General features: G+C 38.2%; 1 protein-coding gene across 2 annotated transcripts in view; it reads left to right on the top strand.

The window, feature by feature from the left end:
- The first annotated feature begins 8,572 nt into the window (after window positions 1–8,572).
- LOC132543859 (dual 3',5'-cyclic-AMP and -GMP phosphodiesterase 11-like) overlaps window positions 8,573–27,476 on the top strand; it is a 90,909-nt gene continuing 72,005 nt past the window's right edge. For both annotated transcript variants that reach the window (XM_060207376.1, XM_060207375.1), the window contains exon 1: window positions 8,573–10,126. In XM_060207376.1, coding sequence (XP_060063359.1) covers window positions 9,404–10,126 — 723 coding nt within the window. In that variant the 5' untranslated portion in view covers window positions 8,573–9,403. The remainder of the gene's footprint in view (window positions 10,127–27,476) is intronic.

Raw genomic sequence — 27,476 nt, 5'->3', positions numbered from 1 at the left:
GTCCATGCGTCCGTGCTACAGACATCACATATTCATACTGATATCACGTCATGTGTCCGTATAACGGACATCATCTCATCACATATCCATACTCCGGATATCACGTCATGTGTCCGTTCTACGGCCATAATATCATCACATATTTATACTCCGGATATCACGTCATGTGTCCGTTCTACGGCCATCATATCATCACATATTCATACTCCGGGTATCACGTCACGTGTCCGTACTACAGATGTCATATCATCACATATCCATACTCCGGATATCACATCACGTGTCTGTACTATGGATATCATCATCATCATCTCTCTGCTGTTCTCTGTATATGTTACATTTCCTGATCGGTAGTACGTTAAGTTGTTAAAGTTGAAAGCCACCAATATTGTTATAACTTCTGTTAGTTCTGAGATAATACATGTATGAAAAAGACACTCCTTAAAATCCCGCGCAATTTGGTCAAGAAGATGTACTGTGTACAAAAATATCATTTTCAACTGGCTGTCATGCCATCACCCATGTGAAGTGCATTAATTAAAAGGAAAAATTCATAAACATTCAAATATAACTAAATTCATGTAATCCTATTTCATTAAACGCATGCAATGAAATAAACAAATAAGAGACGACGTATTCTCATTTACGAAAATTGGCGAAGGTTCCCGAGTCGTAAACTTGATATCAATAAACAGTAAATCAGGTGTGCCCTTATCTTGATTAAATTAATTTGTTTTTTAAGCACGTTCAGTAACGTGCGTTTCAAACAATTCACGTATATGAGGTTTTTTTTAGATTTATTTGAATCATTTACTTTCAGTATGTTTTTAATTCCACATCTTAAAAATCTTGAAAAGATATTGTTTCGGTCAAGATATTTCATTTGCAATCAACCGGCAGGGAAGTTCTAAATCCGGGCTGCTATAAAAGTTTTAGCGACCAGCTGTTCTAGTCGATCATATATGCAGTTTGTTAATTGTTGGTTTTCAACTATTTTGAATTTAAACACACAGTATCATCCAGCGTTCTCTTTCAACCAAAGAAAACGAGTTGTTTTGTGGTTTATTAAACCCACATACAAAACATAAACATCTTAGACTAACTCAAATGGGAGCTCAGATGTTATCCTTGAGTGTAGACACTGTCTATGTATGATGAGGGAGCTTAGATGTTGTCCTTGAGTGTAGACGCTGTCCCGTATGGCGAGGGGGCTCAGATAATGCCCTTGAGTGTAGACGCTGTCCTGTATGGCGAGTGAGCTCAGATTTTGCCCTTGAGTGTAGACGCTGTCCTGTATGGCGAGGGAGCTCAGATTTTGCCCTTGAGTGTAGTCGCTGTTGTCTCGTATGGTTTTGGAGAAGAGCTTGAACCCTTATGTGCTGACGCTGTCCTTTATGGTGAGGGAGCTCAGATTATGATTGGTTTTATGGTTTTGATGTTCAGTTAGTGTCCTTGTGAGTTGACGCTGTTTGGTTGTATGGTGTGGATGTTCAGTAAGTGCCCTTGTGAGTTGACGCTGTTTGGTTGTATGGTGTGGCTGTTCAGTAAGTGCCCTTGTGAGTTGACGCTGTTTGGTTGTATGGTGTGGATGTTCAGTAAGTGCCCTTGTGAGTTGACGCTGTTTGGTTGTATGGTGTGGATGTTCAGTAAGTGCCCTTGTGAGTTGACGCTGTTTGGTTGTATGGTGTGGATGTTCAGTAAGTGCCCTTGTGAGTTGACGCTGTTTGGTTGTATGATGTGGATGTTCAGTTAGTGTCTTTGTGAGTTGACGCTGTTTGGTTGTGTTCAGTAAGTGCCCTTGTGAGTTGACGCTGTTTGGTTGTATGGTGTGGATGTTCAGTTAGTGTCCTTGTGAGTTGACGCTGTTTGGTTGTGTTCAGTAAGTGCCCTTGTGAGTTGACGCTGTTTGGTTGTATGGGTGTGGATGTTCAGTTAGTGTCCTTGTGAGTTGACGCTGTTTGGTTGTATGGTGTGGATGTTCAGTTAGTGTCCTTGTGAGTTGACGCTGTTTGGTTGTGTTCAGTAAGTGCCCTTGTGAGTTGACGCTGTTTGGTTGTATGGTGTGGATGTTCAGTTAGTGTCCTTGTGAGTTGACGCTGTTTGGTTGTATGGTGTGGATGTTCAGTTAGTGTCCTTGTGAGTTGACGCTGTTTGGTTGTATGGTGTGGATGTTCAGTTAGTGTCCTTGTGAGTTGACGCTGTTTGGTTGTGTTCAGTAAGTGCCCTTGTGAGTTGACGCTGTTTGGTTGTATGGTGTGGATGTTCAGTTAGTGTCCTTGTGAGTTGACGCTGTTTGGTTGTATGGTGTGGATGTTCAGTTAGTGTCCTTGTGAGTTGACGCTGTTTGGATGTTCAGTTAGTGTCCTTGTGAGTTGACGCTGTTTGGTTGTATGGTGTGGATGCTCAGTTAGTGTCCTTGTGAGTTGACGCTGTTTGGTTGTATGGTGTGGATGTTCAGTTAGTGTCCTTGTGAGTTGACGCTGTTTGGTTGTGTTCAGTAAGTGCCCTTGTGAGTTGACGCTGTTTGGTTGTATGGTGTGGATGTTCAGTTAGTGTCCTTGTGAGTTGACGCTGTTTGGTTGTATGGTGTGGATGTTCAGTTAGTGTCCTTGTGAGTTGACGCTGTTTGGATGTTCAGTTAGTGTCCTTGTGAGTTGACGCTGTTTGGTTGTATGGTGTGGATGCTCAGTTAGTGTCCTTGTGAGTTGACGCTGTTTGGTTGTATGGTGTGGATGTTCAGTTAGTGTCCTTGTGAGTTGACGCTGTTTGGTTGTGTTCAGTAAGTGCCCTTGTGAGTTGACGCTGTTTGGTTGTATGGTGTGGATGTTCAGTTAGTGTCCTTGTGAGTTGACGCTGTTTGGTTGTGTTCAGTTAGTGTCCTTGTGAGTTGACGCTGTTTGGTTGTATTGTTTGGATGTTCAGTTAATGTCCTTGTGAGTTGACGCTGTTTGGTTGTATGGTGTGGATGTTCAGTTAGTGTCCTTGTGAGTTGACGCTGTTTGGTTGTATGGTGTGGATGTTCAGTTAGTGTCCTTGTGAGTTGATACTGTTTGGTCGTATGGTGTGGATGTTCAGTTAGTGTCCTTGTGAGTTGACGCTGTTTGGTTGTATGGTTTGGATGTTCAGTAAGTGCTATTGTGAGTTGACGCTGTGTTAGTGTGTGTTAAAGGTATATTGATTTTGTGTAACAGAGGTCATTATTTATATCATAAAATTTGATAATGACCTCTGTTACACTGACGCCAATGATGGAACTCGGGAAGAATACTTACCGTTACTTTCGCAAGCATCCCTGTAACCCCCAGAAAATCTAGTGCATTATATAAACCCGATAAAATACTAGCCGCAATATACGGCTCGGCTAGAAAAAACGTATCTTTAGCTCGATCGATTGAGCGTCAATCTACTAAACGAGAAGTTCCAGGTTCGAATCTTAGAAACATATGGGTTAGGGGTTATGTTTGTGCCCTCGTGTGCTGACGAGTTTGTGAGATAGTATGTAAACGCCATGGAATGTTCATAACGCTGATTTTCAGCATTGAGGTTGTTTGTCAAGCTCTACCAGAATTTTTATTTCCTTAACAGTCACACTACACCAGTTGACCTCTTGTTCAGGGTCAAAGTTTGACGTCGGGGAAAACTATTGTGGCCTCCCTGACAACACCAACCAAAGACACAACTCAGCGTAAAATCAACATTTGCACTTTTTAAGAGGATATGTTCCTTATATCGTAGCTAAATTACCATCCTTCATCATCGATATCACAGTAATGAACATGTATCTCGAGAACACGTCGGAAGTTGAAAAGTGAAAGAACAAAATGTAAAAACGACGGTTGGTGATAGTTTACTCAAAACTAATAATAGAATAATTATAAACATATTTAGTCATTTTCAAGGTGAAAAAACGTCTTTTTTCAAAATAATACCAATAACAAAACAGAAAAATAATGATATACTTTATTACTTGATACAAATTTGTTTTTCAAGAATCTTGAAATGGCGTGAGCACTCTAGGAGAGATTAGTTGTCTACGTTTGATAAGAGCGAAGCTCTTCGGGCGCCAAAGCGCCTGAGCGAACCTGTATACCGATAACATGCGTAAGAACATGTTTCATTCACGTCTAGAACGTGAGGTACCAGGACTTGATAAAAAACATCATTGCTTTAATATGTAGATTTGCGTCCTCTTGTGTAAACATTTTTTACAGTGAGGGTTTGATAGAAGTTGGAAAACCTGTGCCCAATCCCAATTGTATTTATTTGATACAATAAAAATATATTTAAAGCCAGAAACTTCATCCATCTTAGAAAAATCTCCCAGAAGTGAAAGGCATGGAGAATCTGGAAGTGAAAGACATGAAAAAGGTGCGCCGCACTTTACCCGTAGCTAACTTCAGTGCGTGATCAAAATTACTATGATACAATTTTCCCTCTCTCCTGAATTTGTTTGACTTACTTTTAATTATTACTAAACAAAAAGGTGATTTTACACAAATGAAATTTGCCTGATTTAAAATTTCTTTATTCCTCCAATAGACATGATTGTCTACCGTAGTTTTTTTTCTGCTCTCTGCTAGACTTGGCTTCGAAATGCAACTGACGTAGGTAACCCAGTCTATTCCTTCAAGTACTCTGAAAATAACGGCAACAAATATCATGACGTCATATACACAATCACACAAAACGCCAACGTCACATTGATTGCTCGAACGATCACTCTCTGTAGCGCTAAATTGTCTTCATTTCTTGAAGTACTAACCAGTAAACCAAATTTTTACAGGTGTTTTATTTTATTAATACTTTAAACCGAGAATGTCACTGTTGCATGTAAGCTTCACTCTTTCCACGAACTGCATGACTCATATTACTGAATAATGATATGGGGTTAAAATGCATTTACCCTAATGTAAAAACCCTTCGTTGCAGGTACAGAAGATAAAAATACAATCCTTATAGCGAGCGTAGCAAAGCAATCTCAAAGGATAACACGGGCATTAAAAAGTAGAAAAAAAAATCCATACTAACAACCATGAATTGTGATACGGAAATGGAAGTCCCAGTAATGCTTTGCGCCAATGGCGGGTAGCAACTTTGTGAATATAGTAACAAAGTGGTCTCGATCATCCAGACGCTTCATTATGTGTGCAGAAAACAAGAATGTGGACAAGACTAAGGCGATAAGTATCTTACCCCGTAAACCTTTTCTGAAATCTGGGAAAAACAAAACATCATGAAATTGTAATGGACAAATTAGAGACAATATTCAAAGAGAAACGTGTTTCTTACACTTTAGGTTAGATAAATATCGTTGCCAAATATATTTTCACGTTTGTCTACCAGATTGAAATACATCATTAATAATATTACGCTCGCTCCACATTGCTTTGTCATAATTCATATTATTTACATTTGATAGCCAAAGATAAATGATCTTATACACATCGATGGAACACCCACGAATTTAATAGAACAGCCGAAATATACTGAAGCACTACGAGTCGATGCTGAGATATCTATTGACGACAACAAATAACAAAGTAGTTTAAAGACAACATAATTCAATCGATGATATTCTGGATTTAAGAACAATTGTGGATTGTGCGTCCATGAGTTGTTGAGTTAGATAAAAAGCCTGATGTGACGTTAGATCTGTTTGGCTGAAAGACAGCTGGACAATTTAAACGGAAACGGGACAGTGTAATTACCGGTACTTAGTTTGGGACTTGCAACTGTTAGCTTACAGGATTTTTTGTTTTAGTTGTATCCGATACTTTATTTTTCAGGCGCTGTATTCTTGGGGTGGTATATATTGATGATCACTAGTGTAACGATGATAGCATGCTAGTGTAAATATATCTAAGAGGTCTGATGGACTTGAGCTCAGTATTTTAGAAAAAAAAAACAACGAAAAATTGAACAATTATTTGGTTTTCATATTAAAATCCATTTGTTTTACAAATATTCTCTCGCTGTTCTGTTTAACGTCCTTTCCGACCCTTTCTTGTCTAATGAAAATCAATGAAAAAAGAGAATCAGCTCCTAGTATTAAAGCGACGTCATACGTGACACAAATGACGTCAACATGACGATGTGGTCATCAAACATCTACTACACCACTATTCCATGCTGTGTTGTGATTTTTATTTAGTATCGGACCGAGAATTAAAGATGACTGTTCCTTACGACAGGAAATGTTGATGGTGGACATTTCCCACTACTATCGACCGAGCTCCTTCTGATTTCAATGGCACAGACTTTTATGTAATCTCCAGGTGCACAATGCTAGGTCGTTTTAGCATCAACCGTTCCAGCAATAAAAACACTCTTATCTATTGCGATTTTTCCTACCGAATATCAAAAATAATGTCATGACTATATCATGTCGGCATGAAGAACGCTTCTGAGGTACGTCTACGATAACGAACTTACGGACACCAGTGACAGATTCCGGGAAACGCCTGACAGGAGCTAAGGAGTTTCCGAGGTGAAGCTTAATGAAAACGTCGTTAACATCAGAGTATGTGACGTCATTGGGAACGTGATTACATGCTGTTATTTGTTACACTCCAGCTAATGGGACCACTTCCTTTGCCCTCCGGGTTTCTCCATTCCGAACAACGTGCTCTCACTGCAGCGGTATGACAACTTAATGGGATATACACTGACCGATTTGTTGTTATTTCTATGATGTTTGAAATAAAAACCTCTCGTATACGGCCAGTTGATACACGTATCACGTATCCGGAGCTGTACTGTGACATATATTCAACATACCAGTGACTGCTGTACTAATACACGATTTCGACATACCAGTGACTGGTATACACGTATCTCAGATTGTACTAATACACGATTTCGACATACCAGTGACTGGTATACACGTATCTCACATTGTAATAATACATGATTTCGACATTACAGTGACTGGTATACACGTATCTCAGATTGTACTAATACACGATTTCGACATAACAGTGACTGGTATACACGTATCACATATTGTACTAATACACGATTTCGACATACCAGTGACTGGTATACATGCAGCAAGTATCTCACATTGTAATAATACATGATTTCGACATTACAGTGACTGGTATACACGTATCACATATTGTACTAATACACGATTTCGACATAACAGTGACTGGTATACACGTATCACATATTGTACTAATACACGATTTCGACATAACAGTGACTGGTATACACGCAACAAGTATCTCTGACTGTACTAATACACGATTTCGACATAACAGTGACTGGTATACAGGCAGCAAGTATCCTGGATTGTACTTATACATGATTTCGACATAGCAGCGATTGGTATACGCTTACCACGTATCCCGAACTCTATTATTCTATGTCAATTCGAGAGTGATTTATGTACAAACAGAAAAAGCCCGGTACCTGTTTTGATAAACATTAATTATGGAAAAAATGATCAGTATCCGTAGATCTGCATTCTTTGTCTACAAATATAGAAAAGATAAACAGTGTGCTTTAGTAGACGGTCAGTGTCAGTAGATATACGGTCTGTGTCAGTAGATATATAATATGTGACAGTAGATATTCAGTCTGTGTCAGTAGATACATAGTATGTGTCAGTAGATATACAGTCGGTGTCAGTTGATATAAAGTCTGTGTCAGTAGATATATAGTCTGTGTCAGTAGATATAAAGTCTGTGTCAGTAGATATATAATCTGTATCAGTAGTTATACAGTCTGTGTCAGTAGATATATAGTCTGTGTCAGTAGATATACAGTCTGTGTCAGTAGACATACAGTCTGTGTCAGTAGATATATAGTCTGTGTCAGTAGATATACAGTCTGTTTCAGCAGATATACAGTCTGTGACAGTAGATATACAGTCTGTGTCAGTAGATATATAGTCTCTGTCAGTAGATATACAGTCTGTGTCAGTAAATATACAGTCTGTGTCGGTAGATATATAGTCTGTGGCAGTAGATATATAGTCTGTGTCAGTAGATATACATTCTGTGACAGTAGATATATAGTCTGTGGCAGTAGATATATAGTCTCTGTCAGTAGATATACAGTCTGTGTCAGTAAATATACAGACTATGTCTGTAGATATACAGTCTGTCAGCGTATAAACAGTCAGTTAGTAGATTTGCAGTTAAAGTACTCAGTAGAAATAGTCGACGATTTTTAAAGCGTATATTTCAGAGATCAACACAGACTACTTTAAACATACGGGAATAACACCTACCAGTCAATTGATTCCACACGATAACTGAGATGTTATCGTAATTATAGAATCGGTACTACCTAAAGAACAATACTGTGGAATTATTGAACGATATCCAGTCCAGTCAACCATGTCGGAATCGTCAACATGTGTATTATATCGTGTATCCCGTAGGATGATCATCAGCTGGTATAATACATATAATCATATGCGCTGCACAGTCGGTGTTGTACAGCACACATACAAAGGCCACGCGGCCACGTGCTTGTGTTGACGTATACGTGGTGAATATTAAATAGATGCGTCTAAGGAGTCTGAGAAAATGTTTCGATAGAGGAAATTGTCCGTAATATAAAAACCTTCAATTGCTCAAGCAGTCGTGGTGGATAAGATTATCTAGCACTGTTAACTCTTGAGTTCGTCATGCGGAGACTGGAGAGACCCGGCCCGACAAGAAGAATTTGTAGAAACACTGAAGTATTTTGATCTCCCACGAAGTGACCCTTGACCCTTATGACGATAGTGGAACTCCAAACCAATCACAAGGCTGAATACAGAAAATACAAGGCCTCAGGTACGCCTATATTGAACAGTAGAGAGGGGGTAGGACGTAACCAAGTTTTGTGAATCGGTTTACGTTTGTAGGTTAGCCGACTTTCTTTGGCTTTACCTACATAGTGTATAATATGGCTACAACAGTGTGTGTTAGTGCGTTCGATCGTGTACGGATGGTATTACAATAGACAAAACCGTACCCAGGAAACCCTGGCCTAGTTGTAAACACAACCATGTGATTGACGCTGTAGTACGGAGTCGGGTCAATACCGAAACGCGCGGAACTATTGGACATCACGATACCGGCGCTCCGTCAGATACCGGGATAGCGCTTTAATCCCAGTCATCCTACCGTGCCATACGATCTCAGTGTGCTGTGTCGCCAGAACGGGTCAAATATTTACCTACTAGTTTATGGATCCGTACGTGTATGCATTCAAGCCTGGGCTGGGAAGTTTGTCAGCTGAGAGCTCCCGTGTTCTCCAGTAACACTTCTTACCTAAGCTTCCTATCGGAAACATCAAACTGGATTCGCTCCGCCAAAGTTTCTCCTCCAAACTGTTCCCATGTTCATCGTCGTCCACATGTAGGTCTAGACGGACAAAAGGAAAAACCAAAGGTGGTTTCAGGAAGATGTCGGTCGAGCCGAGCTGTGGTGACAGACAGTCTCCGGAACAGTCGGAGGAATATTCCAGGATGGAGCGTTGGATGGACGACCATCCGGAATTCGTCCACGACTATTTTGCCCGGAAAGCAAAAAAGAGCATGGTAGACGGTTGGCTTCTGGCGCATGCCTTTAACCACAGTACCGGCCTCCACGTCCAGTCGGATAATTCTAGTGATTCGAACTCAAGAAACAACTCTGGAACGAATACACCGGTTAGGAAAATATCTGCTCAAGAATTCGATAAAGGGGATACTCTGGACCCTATAGTATCAACAGTTGATGGGTTGCCCACTTTTCTGGGTCCTTCATCTGTCCCGTCCAGTCAAAGCAGTACCAACAACAAATGCCAACGTCGCTCGCGAAGCGAACTTAAGGCGCTAGACGAGAAGGAACTCATGTACGAATTGGTGATTGACATATGTAACGACCTGGACGTCACAAGTTTGTGTCATAAAATACTCCAAAATGTGTGTATACTCCTGGACGCTGACAGGTGCTCCCTCTTCCTCGTGCATGGTAGTGGTACGGAGGAGAAACATCTTGTGTCCAAACTATTTGACGTTAACGCCGAAACACCGTTAGAAGAAGTGTCGGAAAATCGAGAGAGTATCCGAATAGCATGGGGAACGGGAATAATAGGATATGTGGCGAAAACGGGAGAGCCACAAAACATTCCGGATGCTTACAAGGTAAGGTTAGGATACTGAATTAAAATGTCGGTCTTTGTAACGTAATCACTAAACACAATCCGGTACGTCATTACGGGCCCGGAGGCTTTAGCGCGAGACCATCCGGACAGGAATTAATGGCAATCACCGGAACGTGTAAACACGGATTTTATAGTAAGCTGTACATACCTCGTTTGTTTACATGTTAAACCACAGATAGAAGACAGAGTGCTTGTGGTTATTGGAAGGTACTTAATAAACATATGTCTTAGTAACATTGCGACCCCATACATTCTCCACAGGTAAAAAACGAACACGAGGTTAAGCTGAATTGTAGATTTTCTCCACACTGCAATGACACTGGTAGGGCATACATGTATATATAAAACTCAGTATATATGCTAAAACATAACACAGATATAGATCAGAACCCGCGAGTTCACTCAAGTCAAATAAATGTGTTACTATGTCAGTTCTATAAATAACTTAAAGTACAATATACCATGTACGTACGGAAGTAATCTGATTTTGTAGCTACGGAACATTGATAATGTGAACGAAGGGAAACAGCCTTAACAATAAGAAATATACACGTAAACCACTCACTTGTTTCTGTACTACACAAACAATCAAATAATAGTCAATAACAAATGTGTCATTTCTGAATAAACCATGTATAACAGTGTCAGTACTAAATAAACCAGGTATAACCGTGTCTGTACTAAATAAACCATGTATAACAGTGTCAGTACTAAATAAACCATGTATAACAGTTACAGTACTAAATAAACCATGTATAACAGTTACAGTAGTAAATAAACCATGTATAACAGTTACAGTAGTAAATAAACCATGTATAACAGTTACAGTAGTAAATAAACCATGTATAACAGTTACAGTACTAAATAAACCATGTATAACAGTGTCAGTACTAAATAAACCATGTATAACAGTGTCAGTACTAAATAAACAATGTATAACAGTTACAGTACTAAATAAACCATGTATAACAGTGTCAGTACTAAATAAACCATGTATAACAGTGTCTGTACTAAATAAACCATGTATAACAGTGTCAGTACTAAATAAACTATGTATAACAGTTACAGTACTAAATAAACTATGTATAACAGTTACAGTACTAAATAAACCATGTATAACAGTGTCAGTACTAAATAAACCATGTATAACAGTGTCAGTACTAAATAAACCATGTATAACAGTGTCAGTACTAAATAAACCATGTATAACCGTGTCTGTACTAAATAAACTATGTATAACAGTTACAGTATTAATAAACCAGGTATAACCGTGTCTGTACTAAATAAACCATGTATAACAGTGTCAGTACTAAATAAACCATGTATAACAGTGTCAGTACTAAATAAACCATGTATAACAGTGTCAGTACTAAATAAACCATGTATAACAGTGTCAGTACTAAATAAACCATGTATAACCGTGTCTGTACTAAATAAACCATGTATAACAGTTACAGTACTAAATAAACCATGTATAACAGTTACAGTACTAAATAAACCATGTATAACAGTTACAGTACTAAATAAACCATGTATAACAGTGTCAGTACTAAATAAACCATGTATAACAGTGTCAGTACTAAATAAACTATGTATAACAGTTACAGTACTAAATAAACCATGTATAACAGTTACAGTACTAAATAAACCATGTATAACAGTTACAGTAGTAAATAAACCATGTATAACAGTTACAGTACTAAATAAACCATGTATAACAGTGTCTGTACTAAATAAACTATGTATAACAGTTACAGTACTAAATAAACCATGTATAACAGTTACAGTACTAAATAAACCATGTATAACAGTTACAGTACTAAATAAACCATGTATAACAGTTACAGTACTAAATAAACCATGTATAACAGTTACAGTACTAAATAAACCATGTATAACAGTGTCTGTACTAAATAAACTATGTATAACAGTTACATTACTAAATAAACCATGTATAACAGTGTCTGTACTAAATAAACCATGTATAACAGTGTCAGTACTAAATAAACCATGTATAACAGTGTCAGTACTAAATAAACTATGTATAACAGTGTTAGTACTAAATAAACCATGTATAACAGTGTCAGTACTAAATAAACCATGTATAACAGTTACAGTACTAAATAAACTATGTATAACAGTTACAGTACTAAATAAACCATGTATAACAGTTACAGTACTAAATAAACTATGTATAACAGTTACAGTACTAAATAAACCATGTATAACAGTTACAGTACTAAATAAACTATGTATAACAGTGTCAGTACTAAATAAACCATGTATAACAGTTACAGTACTAAATAAACTATGTATAACAGTTACAGTACTAAATAAACCATGTATAACAGTGTCAGTACTAAATAAACCATGTATAACAGTGTCAGTACTAAATAAACCATGTATAACAGTGTCAGTACTAAATAAACCATGTATAACAGTGTCTGTACTAAATAAACTGTTTATAACAGTTACAGTACTAAATAAACCATGTATAACAGTTACAGTAGTAAATAAACCATGTATAACAGTGTCAGTACTAAATAAACTGTGTATAACAGTTACAATACTAAATAAATTGTGTATAACAGTTACAGTACTAAATAAACCATGTATAACAGTGTCAGTACTAAATAAACCATGTATAACAGTGTCAGTACTAATTAAACTGTGTATAACAGTTACAGTACTAAATAAACCATGTATAACAGTTACAATACTAAATAAACCATGTATAACAGTTACAGTACTAAATAAACCATGTATAACAGTTACAGTACTAAATAAACCATGTATAACAGTTACAATACTAAATAAACCATGTATAACAGTTACAGTACTAAATAAACCATGTATAACAGTTACAGTACTAAATAAACCATGTATAACAGTTACAGTACTAAATAAACCATGTATAACAGTTACAGTACTAAATAAACCATGTATAACAGTTACAGTACTAAATAAACCATGTATAACAGTTACAGTACTAAATAAACCATGTATAACAGTGTCAGTACTAAATAAACCATGTATAACAGTTACAGTACTAAATAAACCATGTATAACAGTTACAATACTAAATAAACCATGTATAACAGTTACAGTACTAAATAAACCATGTATAACAGTTACAGTACTAAATAAACCATGTATAACAGTTACAGTACTAAATAAACCATGTATAACAGTTACAGTACTAAATAAACCATGTATAACAGTTACAGTACTAAATAAACCATGTATAACAGTTACAGTACTAAATAAACCATGTATAACAGTTACAGTACTAAATAAACCATGTATAACAGTGTCAGTAGTAAATAAACCATGTATAACAGTTACAGTACTAAATAAACCATGTATAACAGTGTCAGTACTAAATAAACCATGTATAACAGTTACAGTACTAAATAAACCATGTATAACAGTTACAGTAGTAAATAAACCATGTATAACAGTTACAGTACTAAATAAACCATGTATAACAGTGTCAGTACTAAATAAACCAGGTATAACCGTGTCTGTACTAAAAAAACATGTTCAAGACAGCAACAGTAACACGTCATTCATTGATGGATCGGTGTGATAATTGGCGTGCCCAGGAACAGGTATTGGTATTGTGATAGATCCCCGAGATAAGTATGTCGGTACAGGTACAACATTATGTCGACACATGTAATAGTGATATAAGGATATAAGTGAGGTTATGCAGTGCTAACGAACTAAAACACGCGGAATTTTGATGAGTATCAGCATTGTGTTTATAACACACCCCGACTGTACTTAACAAAGTGGTGCACAATGCTATGTCAGCAATATGCAAAACTGGTCTTATCAGCTTAACTTAAAAATTCACTATTTGTTTTAGAACGTCCATTTTGTGATGTTCTTTTCACACCGTAAACTTGTAGTTGTTATAACCGTCTTTGATGAAGGACTGTTTTAAATACTTTAAGGAAATCTAGGTATATAGTGACCACTCCATTTCCTGTCGTCCAGTCCCGTTATCTCTTTTTCGATACCTTAATGTTTCGTCACGCACGACCTAACCGTTCAGAGTCTGTATTTGTCTTTGGTAAATGGATTGTTTAGTTCGGAGTGATTCATGATGCAATTTCTGGTGATTGTTTCCATTGTCTGAGCCGCGGAATAGAATATTGTTAAAGTTATTTAGTCGGGCTAGAATTAAGCAATTAGGAAGATTGTGTTCGCTCTATTGTTCTGCTAGCTGCTGATTGTTATACCAAAACACCGCGCGTGCGTAACTTTAACTCCTTCGAGTATTCTCTTGGATTATGGCTAGAGTAGTAAAATTAATTATTCCCTTTAGGAATTTACTGACACATGATATTTCGGTGTCATTTCTGTGTGTAACTTTGTGAAATAGCAAAACTCTAGCTCGGCTTTTTTTAGTCTATTAGAATTGTAGATCAGCTCCACTCATGTGTATTTTCCGGGGAAAGATGAAAATAGAAACCCATAAAAAACAGATGACAAAAATTCTCCCGTTTTGTTTTCTGTGTTTACAGGGAGACTAAATTCTGTATGGTGATAAGATGAAACGTTCCAGTAAGATATAAATACATACAACTAAGTGTAGATAGCTACGGGATTATACAAACATTAAAACCAGAGTGCCAACACAGCTCTGTCCGTATAACTAACTTTACTTGTCCTATATCACGCGATCATCTGATAAGTGCAATATCAAAGCAATGCACGTGCATGACCTCAAGTGTATTTGCACGTGATTCTTTCCAACATAATGTTATCGGCAGTTACACGGTCTGATGACAGCCTAAAATAGTGTTGGGCGTGCTGTTCACTTATATTAAACTGAATTATTTCAATACATGTGTATATTTAAAAAAAGACATATTAAATTAACATCACTGTTGATGGTAATTGCTAACACATCCTGGTAATAAAAACTTAGTAAGTAAAATTGATAATCATGTTGACCATTTATCTAATGTCGCTCTTTCTCATCACTAAGTGTGCCTCCGTATGATTAGGATTATTTTTGATCTACAGATTCTATGACTGAGTTTCAGTTGCATGAGAATGTAGTCTGACAGGATGCCAGTAGCTCGGATTAGTTACTTCAATGCCTAACTCTCAGCAAACCTTGACATGTCCCAGACAAATAGAACTATTCTACCACTCTTCATTGTGCATGACATTACACGAGTTAGGTGACGTCACTGTGACGTCACTATGACGATGGTTTCATTGTGAGATGTATTTGGTTCTACAAAAGTGTGTGGTGACCTTAATTGTCTTAACAACACTGGAAAATTGTCAGCAGCACATGCATTTATAGGAATATGACAGAGAGACATGCAAGACACGTATTAATGGGAAAAGCCGTCTTCATTGTTGTAATTTTTTTTTGCGTAAACATCGTTTAATGAATATTATTATGGTTATTTTGAATGTTTATTAGTTTGATGGATATAACAACACAGACTGTAAAATGGTTGCATTAAAGAGATCCGTACGTACATCACGAATTATGAAAACGAAGCAAACTGGATATCAAATTGTAAAATGAAAAGTTGACCGTGCTATGCACTTTCCGCTCCGTATATGTATCGAAAGTTTTTTTTCATTCCATGTTTATCTCTATGGGAATTAATTGATTTCGTATAAATTAGGATAATATGAAATGTTATTCGCTCCGTTAATATTTCAATGATCATTCGTTCTGATCACGTCTCTGTGGAAAGTTATTCGTTCTGATCACGTCTCTGTGGAAAGTTATTCGTTCTGATCACGTCTCTGTGGAAAGTTATTCGTTGTGATCACGTCTCTGTGGAAAGTTATTCGTTGTGATCACGTCTCTGTGGAAAGTTATTCGTTCTGATCACGTCTCTGTGGAAAGTTATTCGTTGTGATCATGTCTCCATTGGAAGTTATTCGATCTTGGTATGTCTCCATGGAAAGTCATTCGATCTTGGTATGTCTCCATGGAAAATTATTCGATCTTGGTATGTCTCCATGGAAATTTATTCGATCTTGGTATGTCTCCATGGAAAATTATTCGATCTGTGTATGTATCTTAGAAAGTTATTCGATCTAGGTATGTCTCCATGGAAAGTTATTCGATCTGTGTATGTATCTTAGAAAGTTATTCGATCTTGGTATGTCTCCACGGAAAATTATTCGATCTGTGTATGTATCTTAGAAAGTTATTCGATCTAGGTATGTCTCCATGGAAAGTTATTCGATCTTGATATGTCTCCATGGAAAATTATTCGATCTGTGTATGTATCTATAGAAAGTTATTCGTTCCATATATGTGTGCATCAACCATTGAAAATATTTCACTATCTTGAACATTTTACTTTATGTGCGATCCGTGTATGTTTCCGTAACAGAGCGCTTGAGGTCTTAACGTGGGGAAGAATATGGAGCTCCGGATTGAAACTTTCTTGATTGAATTAAAAATTAAAAAAATATCAGCTTTATCTTAGCAAGAAAATTTTATGTTGTAATTTTTGCTTTTCGAAAACAAATTATTTCATGACATTTAAACATTTGATCCTTTCTGATACACACATACCTTCCTTTAGTGTTGGCTGACCATTATCCCACTCTTAAGCGCTCTAAGATATCAAAGTTGCGTGCTCACCGCCACATGCATATTCATTCTGTAGTGATCTAACACCAGAAAACAAAATTCCAAACTGGGCATGAAAGTGAAAGGAGTTTTGTATAAGGTAGTTAAGCTCATTTTTATTCTTAGTGATGTGGCCACACGGTCCATTGATAGACATCTTTCAATGATTAGAGCTCACGTGTTGCAATGGTTGCATGCTTTGCATTGCTATCCGGAGTGTTTTATGTACAAAGTGGCTGGGCTTGTGTGTCGTCTCTGATAGATGGCGGCAATTTCACTGGACTTATTACCTCACCTGGTCTTGATTCTTCACGGAAGCGAACACGAAACTGCAGCATCAGTGTTACTCAACACGTGATATTACAGAAACTTTCAGCATATTTGTTACTTGCCCAATGTGTTATTACATTCGATGACGAAAGGTATGAGGAGCGATGGGCTGCTGTAGGTAGGGTCAAGGTGTTACATTTACAGTAAGAGCCAATGTAGGTGGCTGACCGCATGGGAAAATAAATAGATATTGCTCGTAAAACTCTCGTCACGCATACGCAAGATTCAAAGAGAAAAAAATACAACAGAAGAAAAATAGATGTTTGTGTCTTTTTATTCTTGTGTTGTGTTCAGTCCCGCCCCTGAAATGAAAGGCATTGGTCACCATTCAATAAGTCTTTCCACCAAACACCGTGAACTTTTGAACTGAAACAGTCGGGGGCCTGTCACATCCCGGGTCCGACCCCAAATGATGGAAGACTTACACGGTTCCACAGTTGGATGTTGATCTATTTTCTCCTCCCGATCACAATCAGCCGTAGAAGCTCCGACTACATCGCGGAGCCATGCATCATACACGGTGTAGGTCCGATCAGGTCTAATCCGTCATGCCTGCCTGTCGGTGATAATCGAAAGAGACCTAATCAATAGGCAAAAACCAAGCCACTGACAGGTTGAGAATGTGCGTTCTTGTCACTGAACTAAACTGCGGGGAATCGTCTTACATCCAGGAGGTTGTCATCTCATAAACTACCAAACGATACCTCAGGCACTGTCACAATCTATACTGTGCCTAACACCTCACGAACTGTCACAAACTATACTGAACCTAACACCTCACGAACTGTTACAAACTATGCTGTACCTAACACCTCACGAACTGTGTACCTAACACCTCACGAACTGTCACAAACTGTACTGTACCTAACACCTCACGAACTGTTACAAACTATACTGTACCTAACACCTCACGAACTGTCACAAACTATACTGAACCTAACACCTCACGAACTGTTACAAACTATACTGTACCTAACACCTCACGAACTGTTACAAACTATGCTGTACATAACACCTCACGAACTGTTACAAACTATACTGTACCTAACATCTCACGAACTGTTACAAACTATACTGAACCTAACACCTCACGAACTGTCACAAACTATACTGTACCTAACACCTCACGAACTGTTACAAACTATACTGAACCTAACACCTCACGAACTGTCACAAACTATACTGTACCTAACATCTCACGAACTGTGTACCTAACACCTCACGAACTGTTACAAACTATACTGAACCTAACACCTCACGAACTTACAAACTATACTGAACCTAACACCTCACGAACTGTCACAAACTATACTGAACCTAACACCTCACGAACTTACAAACTATACTGAACCTAACACCTCACGAACTGTCACAAACTATACTGAACCTAACACCTCACGAACTGTTACAAACTATACTGTACCTAACACCTCACGAACTGTTACAAACTATACTGTACCTAACATCTCACGAACTGTCACAAACTGTACTGTACCTAACATCTCACGAACTGTCACAAACTATTTAAACAGTAACGTCTTACACACCAAAAGTAACACCTCAAGAATTAAACAGTAACATCTTACGAATTAAACAGTAACATCTTACGAATTAAACAGTAACACTTAATGAACTCAATAATTACATCTTAGAAATTATACAGTAACATATTGTCGTTCCAACTTGTACAAGTTTGCTTTTCTCTTAATTTTTCAACGAAGATAATTCTTTCATTTTAAACATACTTGTTTTTTTCATTGACATCTTTTCATTTTTTTTTTTCGTAAATCAGTATGACATGGACATAGGAATTTGTTTTCCTTGGCAACATTGCATATCACTCATGGTGAAGTCAATGAAGATATTCCATTTTGAAGATCTTTTTCTCTTTTAAATCGTTCCCTTTACAGGTAACAGTAACGCTGTGTATATGTAAACAATACTTAGTAGACTTTCATTGTCTTTTTGTCTGACTTTCCGTGTTGTAAGCCGCCTCTCGTAAATGCCTCCTTTATGTCAAACCAATGATGGTGTCCGTCATAGCAATTAATTCAACACGGTTTAATTGGTGCTATAAACACACTAAAAACGTCGAACACGCATTATAAAAATGTTACATGTTTGTTCCATAAATATTTGTCGTGTAAATATTGGCAGTCCGTCCTAGCCATCTCTACAGAATGCTAATATGGATGTGTTACGACCAAGGAACCCGTGAGAAACGGTCTATGAATAAAGACATTCATCACAGTCAGTTGTAGTACTATATTATGCTGTTCTGATATGATAGCAGGTACTTAATATAGGTACAACCTTAGATAGATTAAATAGGATCATATCTTTACAATGATATTAGAATATTACCGAACTGTCGTTATTGATCACGGTAGGATCAATTGTCTTTCGCTTCATGGAATGATCTGTGGTATGGGATTATGATACGACTAACTGCATTGGCCCAATTAGAATAAATCATATTTTATCATTCAACAATCATTTGTATTGGATGTAGTGCTCTCAATTGTATTAGCTCAAATAACGATCAAAACTACTGGATTATAATACGACCAATCGTATTGCAGCAGTCCACGACCAATCATATTGGATTATGGTATAATCGACGTGTTTACTGGATGATAGTAGCACTATGATCAGTTGTAGTGTTGTCACCTGACTCAGGGATCATGAAACAGCATTAAACTTGAGCTTTTGCTTAGCATGTTATCCACGATTGGTTAAGTCATATCAGACTAAAAGCATTTCATAATCCTGGGGCTCACTGATCGTAAGAGTTGGTTATTTCGTCAGTATATGGCTGGATGGGTTGTCACGTTAACTTTTCAATTTTTCAATGGGATTTAACTGTAAATGACTTTAGATTGCGCAACCATCCGTGAATATCGTCTTCATATGACAAAGATGTAACGAGGAAGTAAACACACAAACAAAATGAAAGTATGAACTGAGTGTTAACGAAACAAATCTAGCTCAAATTGATTTATATGTGTAGAAACGTCTATTTGCATGCTTACCATGCTGGGCGAGATCATTGACACCATCATTTCTACGTTACAGAATCCCCTCTCGCCAATCATATTGTGGTAATTATACCTCACGAAAATCTACGTGATTCAATTGGAAATTGTTGGTGCTGGAAATAGTGGCAATAGGGGGTACATGGATAGATATAGAGGTAGGCTTGGAATGAGCTGTGTCGGACGATCGGGGGTTCATATATGTTATAAATTGCAGTTCGGGAAAAACGTGATCGGAGTCAGTATTGCGACCAGCGACCCAGGTATAGCAGGGAATATAAAAGAGATTACCAGCAGAACTGGGAAGAGGAATAGAGCTATATACAACGGGAGAAGCACATTGCTCGGCATGAAGTAGATATGAAAGGCCGCTGTGAAACACATCAAATTAGCTCATTACTTTTACTTGATGGCTTTTAACGTGCTGTTCAATATTTACTCATATTTTACTTCAAGGCATCATTATCGCAGCTTGTGGTGGTAAAACAACAGCTCGAGTGATCGAATTGGAACAGACGTGAAAATAATAGTCTTTTGCATGTACAGTACCATGTGGCTCTGACGAGAGTTCGAAGACGTCACGAGAAGGACAGTGTTCTATACTAAGTATGTAAATGTAGCATGTAACCTTCATCAGAACATACAAGTTCTGTTGTGACAGAGACGATATTCAACCCTGGTGTCGTATTACGTATGCTTCATTTCTTGTTTCATCATTTAGTCTCTACTACGCATGACTGGATATGCGACTTTCGAAAACTTCCGGTTGGAAGTGTATGATTGTTTGGATATAAGAGATCTGAAGTTGTTTCTGTGTAAGGGTTTCCCGCGCTGTGTAATAGGATTACGTCTCGCACGCCACGACATCAATTACTGAATATATTATTGGTTTTTAGAGGATCTGTATAATAAAAAAACACACAACACCACACACCAGGTCAATGCCACCAAGCCGAATTTACGTACCGACAGTAGTGAAGCAAGCCGTGTATCTGACCTGTCAATCGGCCATCACGTCGTATATGTGACCCTGCCAATACGTCAACAAGCCATTGATGTGACCCAATCGTTAGGCAAACTAGTCGTTTATATGACGCCGTTCATAGGTCAACAAACCATGTATGTGAACCCGTCAATAGGTCACCATGTCATGTTGGTCACCTTGTCAATAGGTCACCATGTCATGTAGGTCACCATGTCATGTAAGTCACCTTGTCAATAGATCACCACGTCATGTAAGTCACCTTGTCAATAGACCACTATGTCATATAGGTCACCTTGTCAATATGTCACATTGTCATCTTTGTGGTCTCGTTTGTCATGTATGTGGTCCCGTCAAAACAACAATTTTAAACGAATTACTGTCAACTAAGGCAGATTTCATGTCTAGAAGAAAGAGTGGAGCAGATTATTATCATTCCGTGTCTACAAGGAGGGTTATGATATAAACAACTCAGTCGGGATAAAATCACTCAGGGCAACAAAAGGCAATCTATAACAATCACGCTGTGGTCATAGTATTTGACCTCTTGTAATAAAACGTACTTGACAGGCATAAGTCTATCCGGATATTGGCCATTCATTCCAATTACAGCACTGTTTTCTAACCTTCGACATACGCAGTTGGTATCCAACATTCTGCACAGTCTGGTCATTACTACGCTTGTGAGAATACGGTATACTTCATCAACGATGTGTCTTATCATTCATCATTAGAGTGAGTGAGCTCGTCAGTCGGATTTGACAGACGTCAAGACTTTTCGGAATTATGTATGGAATACCGTATCCCTACTGCTGTCATTAGAATGATTAAACAAATCGAACTCGTTGTTATATAATTTTATTATGAGTTTGAAGGTTTCCATGTTACCGGGTAGAAATAACCATCGACGTTTGACCACAATAGATCAAAGTCTACAGGTCCTTACTCCAGGCAGTTTGACTGAATAAAGTAGTTAATGGTCCGTCTATGAATTACCAATTTCGTTGTCAAAATGTCAGTAGCTGTTTTTGTCTGACGGGATATTGTTAACACCTTGCATTTTCGTGTAATAAAAGTGTTCTGAATTGCCTCTGCTGCCAGGGCTTCGACTATCAATCGTATGCCTTCCCTTGGGTCCGAGCACAATATTGCCAGCTGTGTACTACGACTAGTTTGATTACAGTAAGTCCCCTGTGTCGTATTCACTCAACTAAATATCCAGCAGATGATAGCAGGATAAATATTATCATCTTCCTTCAAAGGTCTCTCATACGTATTACCAGCATGGGTGCAGTGAAGAGTGCATTATAAGAGGCGTATGTAGAGAATACCGGTGACAAGGTAAATCTATAGGAGATTCAGTAATGGAGCCGAGGAATCGGAGACACGTCAATAGGTTTAAAAAATGTGCTTGTCTGTCAGCGAGTTACTGCATTGTTTGGCTTTGGTATGCTCTCGTCAATCCCTGATTTGCAATAGAAAAATCAGCAATTCCCCATTAAAAATTCATAAAGCGAAACGAATTCTCATAAGATTTTAACAGAATTTGACAACGTGCAGTTACATGATCGGTATTATATTACATTTGTATGTATTCAGTTTATTGGTATAGTGAAAACCCTACTAATACTTATATATATGTATATATATATATGTGCGTAACGTTGTGAGTTGCCTATTGTCAGCACCAGATGGTGATCGGCCTACACAGCTTCTCCACACCTAGATTGCACTAATTGTAAAACCGCATCACCACTTCATTATCTGTTTAGTATATTTGTGAATGGCGATCCCGTCGGTAGCCGTGCCGCCTGATTGCCATCCGCTCTTGGAATCCTTGCGATACTCGCGTGCACCGAACTTCAAACATCTCCTACACGCAGCTGGCGAGGCTCTGACGTCAGAAAAGCATATTTCCGTGGTCATTTAGCTCTATTTAAAGACCAGAAGGCTTGGTGTAAGGGTATATGTCGTGTGTTGGGACGTGTGCATTAGTTGAAGTGTGTTCTTAATTCACGCGCGTCGCCTGCTTGTTCAGGTTGACAGCAACAGGTCCCGATAAAGTTGTTTTTTTAAACGGAACGGCTGATGGTAATGACAAAACAAAGAACAGGCAGTTTTTAGTGGTTATATTCTGGAAATGGTTGATATCCTTATGACGCAGTGACGATATTGTATGACGATTTCGTTTATGCTCGTGTGTAGGGGATCATACAAAGGGGCATTGTCTACACACGGCTCGCAGCTAGTATATGTATCCGCTATTTACCGCTTCAACGTCTATCGATCTATCGCCAATCACTAACGTAAATCACATCCATAAAAAACACACCGCTTATTTAAAGTCGTGGTGACGCAAGCAATGTAAACAATCCACATGATTTTATCTGCGAAGTCAACAATAAAAGCCTACCATAATATACAGTAACAAGGGGGTGTGTCATTAGAACAGTGTAAGTCTATATTTCTAAACCTGATCGAGTTCCTGAGACCAGCGCCCTCTCCTCATTTACAGGTTGGGGTCTATCTTCTTGATTTCAACATTCTTTACCGGAAGTAATTATAATCATATCAGTCTCATAAACGCGATTAAGATTTTTCCAATCCGAACTATGCATGCATTTAGTTTTATGTATGACAACCGATTTAGTACAACCAGATGGAGGACAGACACTTTTTTGGATACAATTCGATAATAGACAGACATTAATGAAGTCGTTTGGTTCTGTTACAGCCTGTTAGAAGTCGTTTGGTACTGTTACAGCCTGTTAGAAGTCGTTTGGTACTGTTACAGCCTGTTAGAAGTCGTTTGCTACTATTACAGCCTGTTAGAAGTCGTCTGATACTGTTACAGTCTGTTAGAAGTCGTTTGCTACTATTACAGCCTATTAGAAGTCGTCAGATACTGTTACAGCCTGTTAGAAGTCGTCTGATACTGTTACAGCCTGTTAGAAGTCGTCTGCTACTGTTACAGCCTGTTAGAAGTCGTCTGCTACTGTTACAGCCTGTTAGAAGTCGTCTGATACTGCTAAAGCCTGTTAGAAGTCGTCTGATACTGCTAAAGCCTGTTAGAAGTCGTTTGGTACTGTTACAGTCTGTTAGAAGTCAGTTGGTACTGTTACAGCCTGTTAGAAGTCGTTTGGTACTGTTACAGCCTGTTAAAAGTCAGTTGGTACTGTTACAGCCTATTAGAAGCCATTTGGTACTGTTACAGTCTGTTAGAAGTCGTTTGGTACTGTTACAGTCTGTTAGAAGTCGTTTGGTACTGTTACAATATGTTAGAAGTCGTTTGGTATGGTTATAGTCTGTTAGAAGTCATGTGGTATTGTTAAAGCCTATTAAAAGTTAGTTGGTACTGTTACAGGCCGTTGGACGCAAGTCGTCAGGTTCTTTTCACCTAAGCTAATGATCTGTTCCTGACGTGGTTTTCTACTTGTCTTTACCACACATATGTATTTACACATGTCTCTCTCTTTTACGGGCAAGTCGAGAGGCTTTAACATTTCACCACAGATAGAACAATAAACTATTTACCATTTAAACGAGGAAATAGACAGTATGTATAATCCAGGTGTTTGGCAATGTGCGTGGTAAGGCAACAAATTCGGCCATAAAGAGTATTAATAGGAAATATCCAACAAAACCCAGACTTTAACGGGATTCTTCTCTGTCCTGGTGTTTCTTGTATGCTTCAAACATTAGATTAAGCTTGAAGGTGTCGTTAAAATGTGTGATAGATAATATATTCTATGTAATGATTTGGTAAATGTTAAAACAAACCCGTGTAGAGCAAAAAATGTCTGTTCAGTCGTTCTCTCTTTCCTCTACGTTGTTGCAATTTTTGCTTTCACGTTCGCTTCCACTGCCATCATCAAATTTAGCACCACTGCATTCCCCTGCTCTTGTGCTGCCAAGCACTTCCATAGTCATTTTCAGTGTAAACCCGGCCAGATTCTTACATTGTGCGACAGGTCATCCATTTCGCGCAACATTTCGCCAGGATAGGCCATGTCGTCGTCCAGCCACTGCGTCACACGGCGCTTAAACAGGTCACATATCGTGTCACATACAGTCATTGGAACACTTGCTGTCCCCCAGCCAGGCGAGACCCTTTCATCGCGCTATATGTCGTTCCTCAGCCAGGCTAGACCAGGCTATTTTACCATGGAGTCGCCCAGCCAGGCCCTGCGATTGCGACATGGTCGCTTAGCTTGGCCCTGTCATTGCGACATATTTCTTTATCCAATCCATTGCATCTTCTATTACTGGCCAGCCTAGCATATTCAGAGCGCATTGCAATATGTGCCAATGTCATTTGATGTGTAACGTTATGTCACCAAACAATTGTATAGCGAAAGCATTATAATAACGATGGCTGTGTGCCAAGACGCGGAAACGTCCACAGTATTAATTATCATAAGTTGGTGAACAGGTGTGCTTTTCTAATCTATCGTGGGATTTCTTGTATCGTCCTTTATGGACGTATTTCAGTACGGATTGAGTCTTCACCATGCTGTCGTCCGACCATTTGACCAATATATATAGAAATACTATCACCATATCCAGTACATGCTAGCCAAATACTTGTGTAAATACCTTGTAGACTTCGCGTCAGCGTAAGTATGGTCTTGGGACCTAGACTAAATCTACACTGATGGCAGACTGTGCTGGTTCCTACATATCAGCCATTGCTACTAAATAGCGGCCATCTATCATCTTGGTGTATGTTTCTTTGTATAGACTGGAGATCTGGGTCTGTTTCTTTGTATAGACTGGAGATATGGGTCTGTTTCTTTGTATAGACTGGAGATCTGGGTCTGTGTGTCTTTGCAGTCTGGAGATCTGGGCCTGTATCTTTGTATAGACTGTAGATCTGGGTGTTGCTTTGTATAGACTGGAGATGTGGGCATGTTTCTTTGCATAGTCTGGAGATCTGGGTCTGCATTTCTTTGTAGTGACAGAAGATCTTTTAACGTGAAAGTAATGACATTTGAAAAGTCGGACATCAATAAAGTCCTATTGTGTCACAAAACAGAGCAAATCAAAAGTTTACTGAAGGCGTGTACTCAAAGCCATGCGGGGTTTGCATAACGTAATAGGATTTTATACGTGCGCTGAATGAGAAAAGCATGATGCTATCAAATTCGTATTTAGTCTATTTCAAATTTCAGTCAAATAGTCTGGGAGAATAAGTTTGCGCCTCTCCTGGGTAGGCTATATAATATGGATCCTGTCTGGTGTCCGGTCCTCTGTTCGAACTGATATAGCTGGTGTTTTGAGGGTTACTCATTATACCAATAGATGTTTGTGTCTTCATGACAATACAAGAAATAATATAGATTTATCAAAGGTACGATGTAACATAATTATTACAGTAATGTCATGATGAGACGATAGATATGATGACGGTATAATTAGATGTTATATACATAAAGTACCAATTCCTCGAATCATTTTGAAAAGTATGGGGTGGATTTGTATGGCTGTGACAATGGTCTTCGAATTTGAACGGCAGCCAAAAAAGCGTCGTTATCAAAGTATTTTATTGCTAGGTTATAGGAGATTACATCACTATAACAAATGTGATAAATAATATCAAATAATGTTTTAGTCCATTTTTTAATTGGTGGTGTCGGTATAATACATTTTTGACAGCACTGTTATGAGGAAGTTGATAACTATGATGAAGTGATGCTAGTTTTAACACTGAAATGAAAATGGATATTCCCTTATAGTGAATGTGGTAAAGTTGTCAATCCATTATAATGAAGTCATTTGAACATGAAATAATATAAAATATACATTTACTCTCAGTGAGTTTGTCCTCCGAGTATATTTGTCCTGAGTTTGTAACCCCCCTCCATTTTTTCCGATTGAGTTTGTCTTAAATTATTCACTCAGTAACTTGGTCCTCCTACAAAAATTCCGGTCATATTTGTTTCTGTCCCCCATTAGATGATATTCATGACAAACTCATCATTAGTCTTACCGAAGTGTAAGATCCTTCAGGGTGTTTCTGGTTTGTATTTCCCAGCCTAACACCGGCATGTCCGGAGACGCCGTGTAGACGCGCCTGGTGTCCAAGACTCCAGCGCACTAATCATGCGCCTAAATAGATCCCGCCTCGGGGGAACTCCTTTTTGCAAGTTTGAACCTTAATAATCAGTGACTGACCCAGTCAATTCACCTAAGTGGCAAATCTAATGATTTGTGCATCATTTGGAGGAACAATAGTCCAAATTTCCCGACCCTATTTGCTCTCGAAATTGAATAATTGTGAATTTCCATACATCAAGACGAACCATCCCGAATTGACTGAAGTCAAGGATTGGAATAAATTGGCTACACTTGCCAACAA

The sequence above is a fragment of the Ylistrum balloti genome, unplaced genomic scaffold (genome assembly GCF_031769215.1).
Source record: "Ylistrum balloti isolate Yb309-2 unplaced genomic scaffold, AGI_CSIRO_Ybal_v1 Utg369772, whole genome shotgun sequence".
In the NCBI taxonomy this organism is placed as follows: domain Eukaryota; kingdom Metazoa; phylum Mollusca; class Bivalvia; order Pectinida; family Pectinidae; genus Ylistrum; species Ylistrum balloti.
This window is presented reverse-complemented; position numbering and strand designations above follow the sequence as displayed.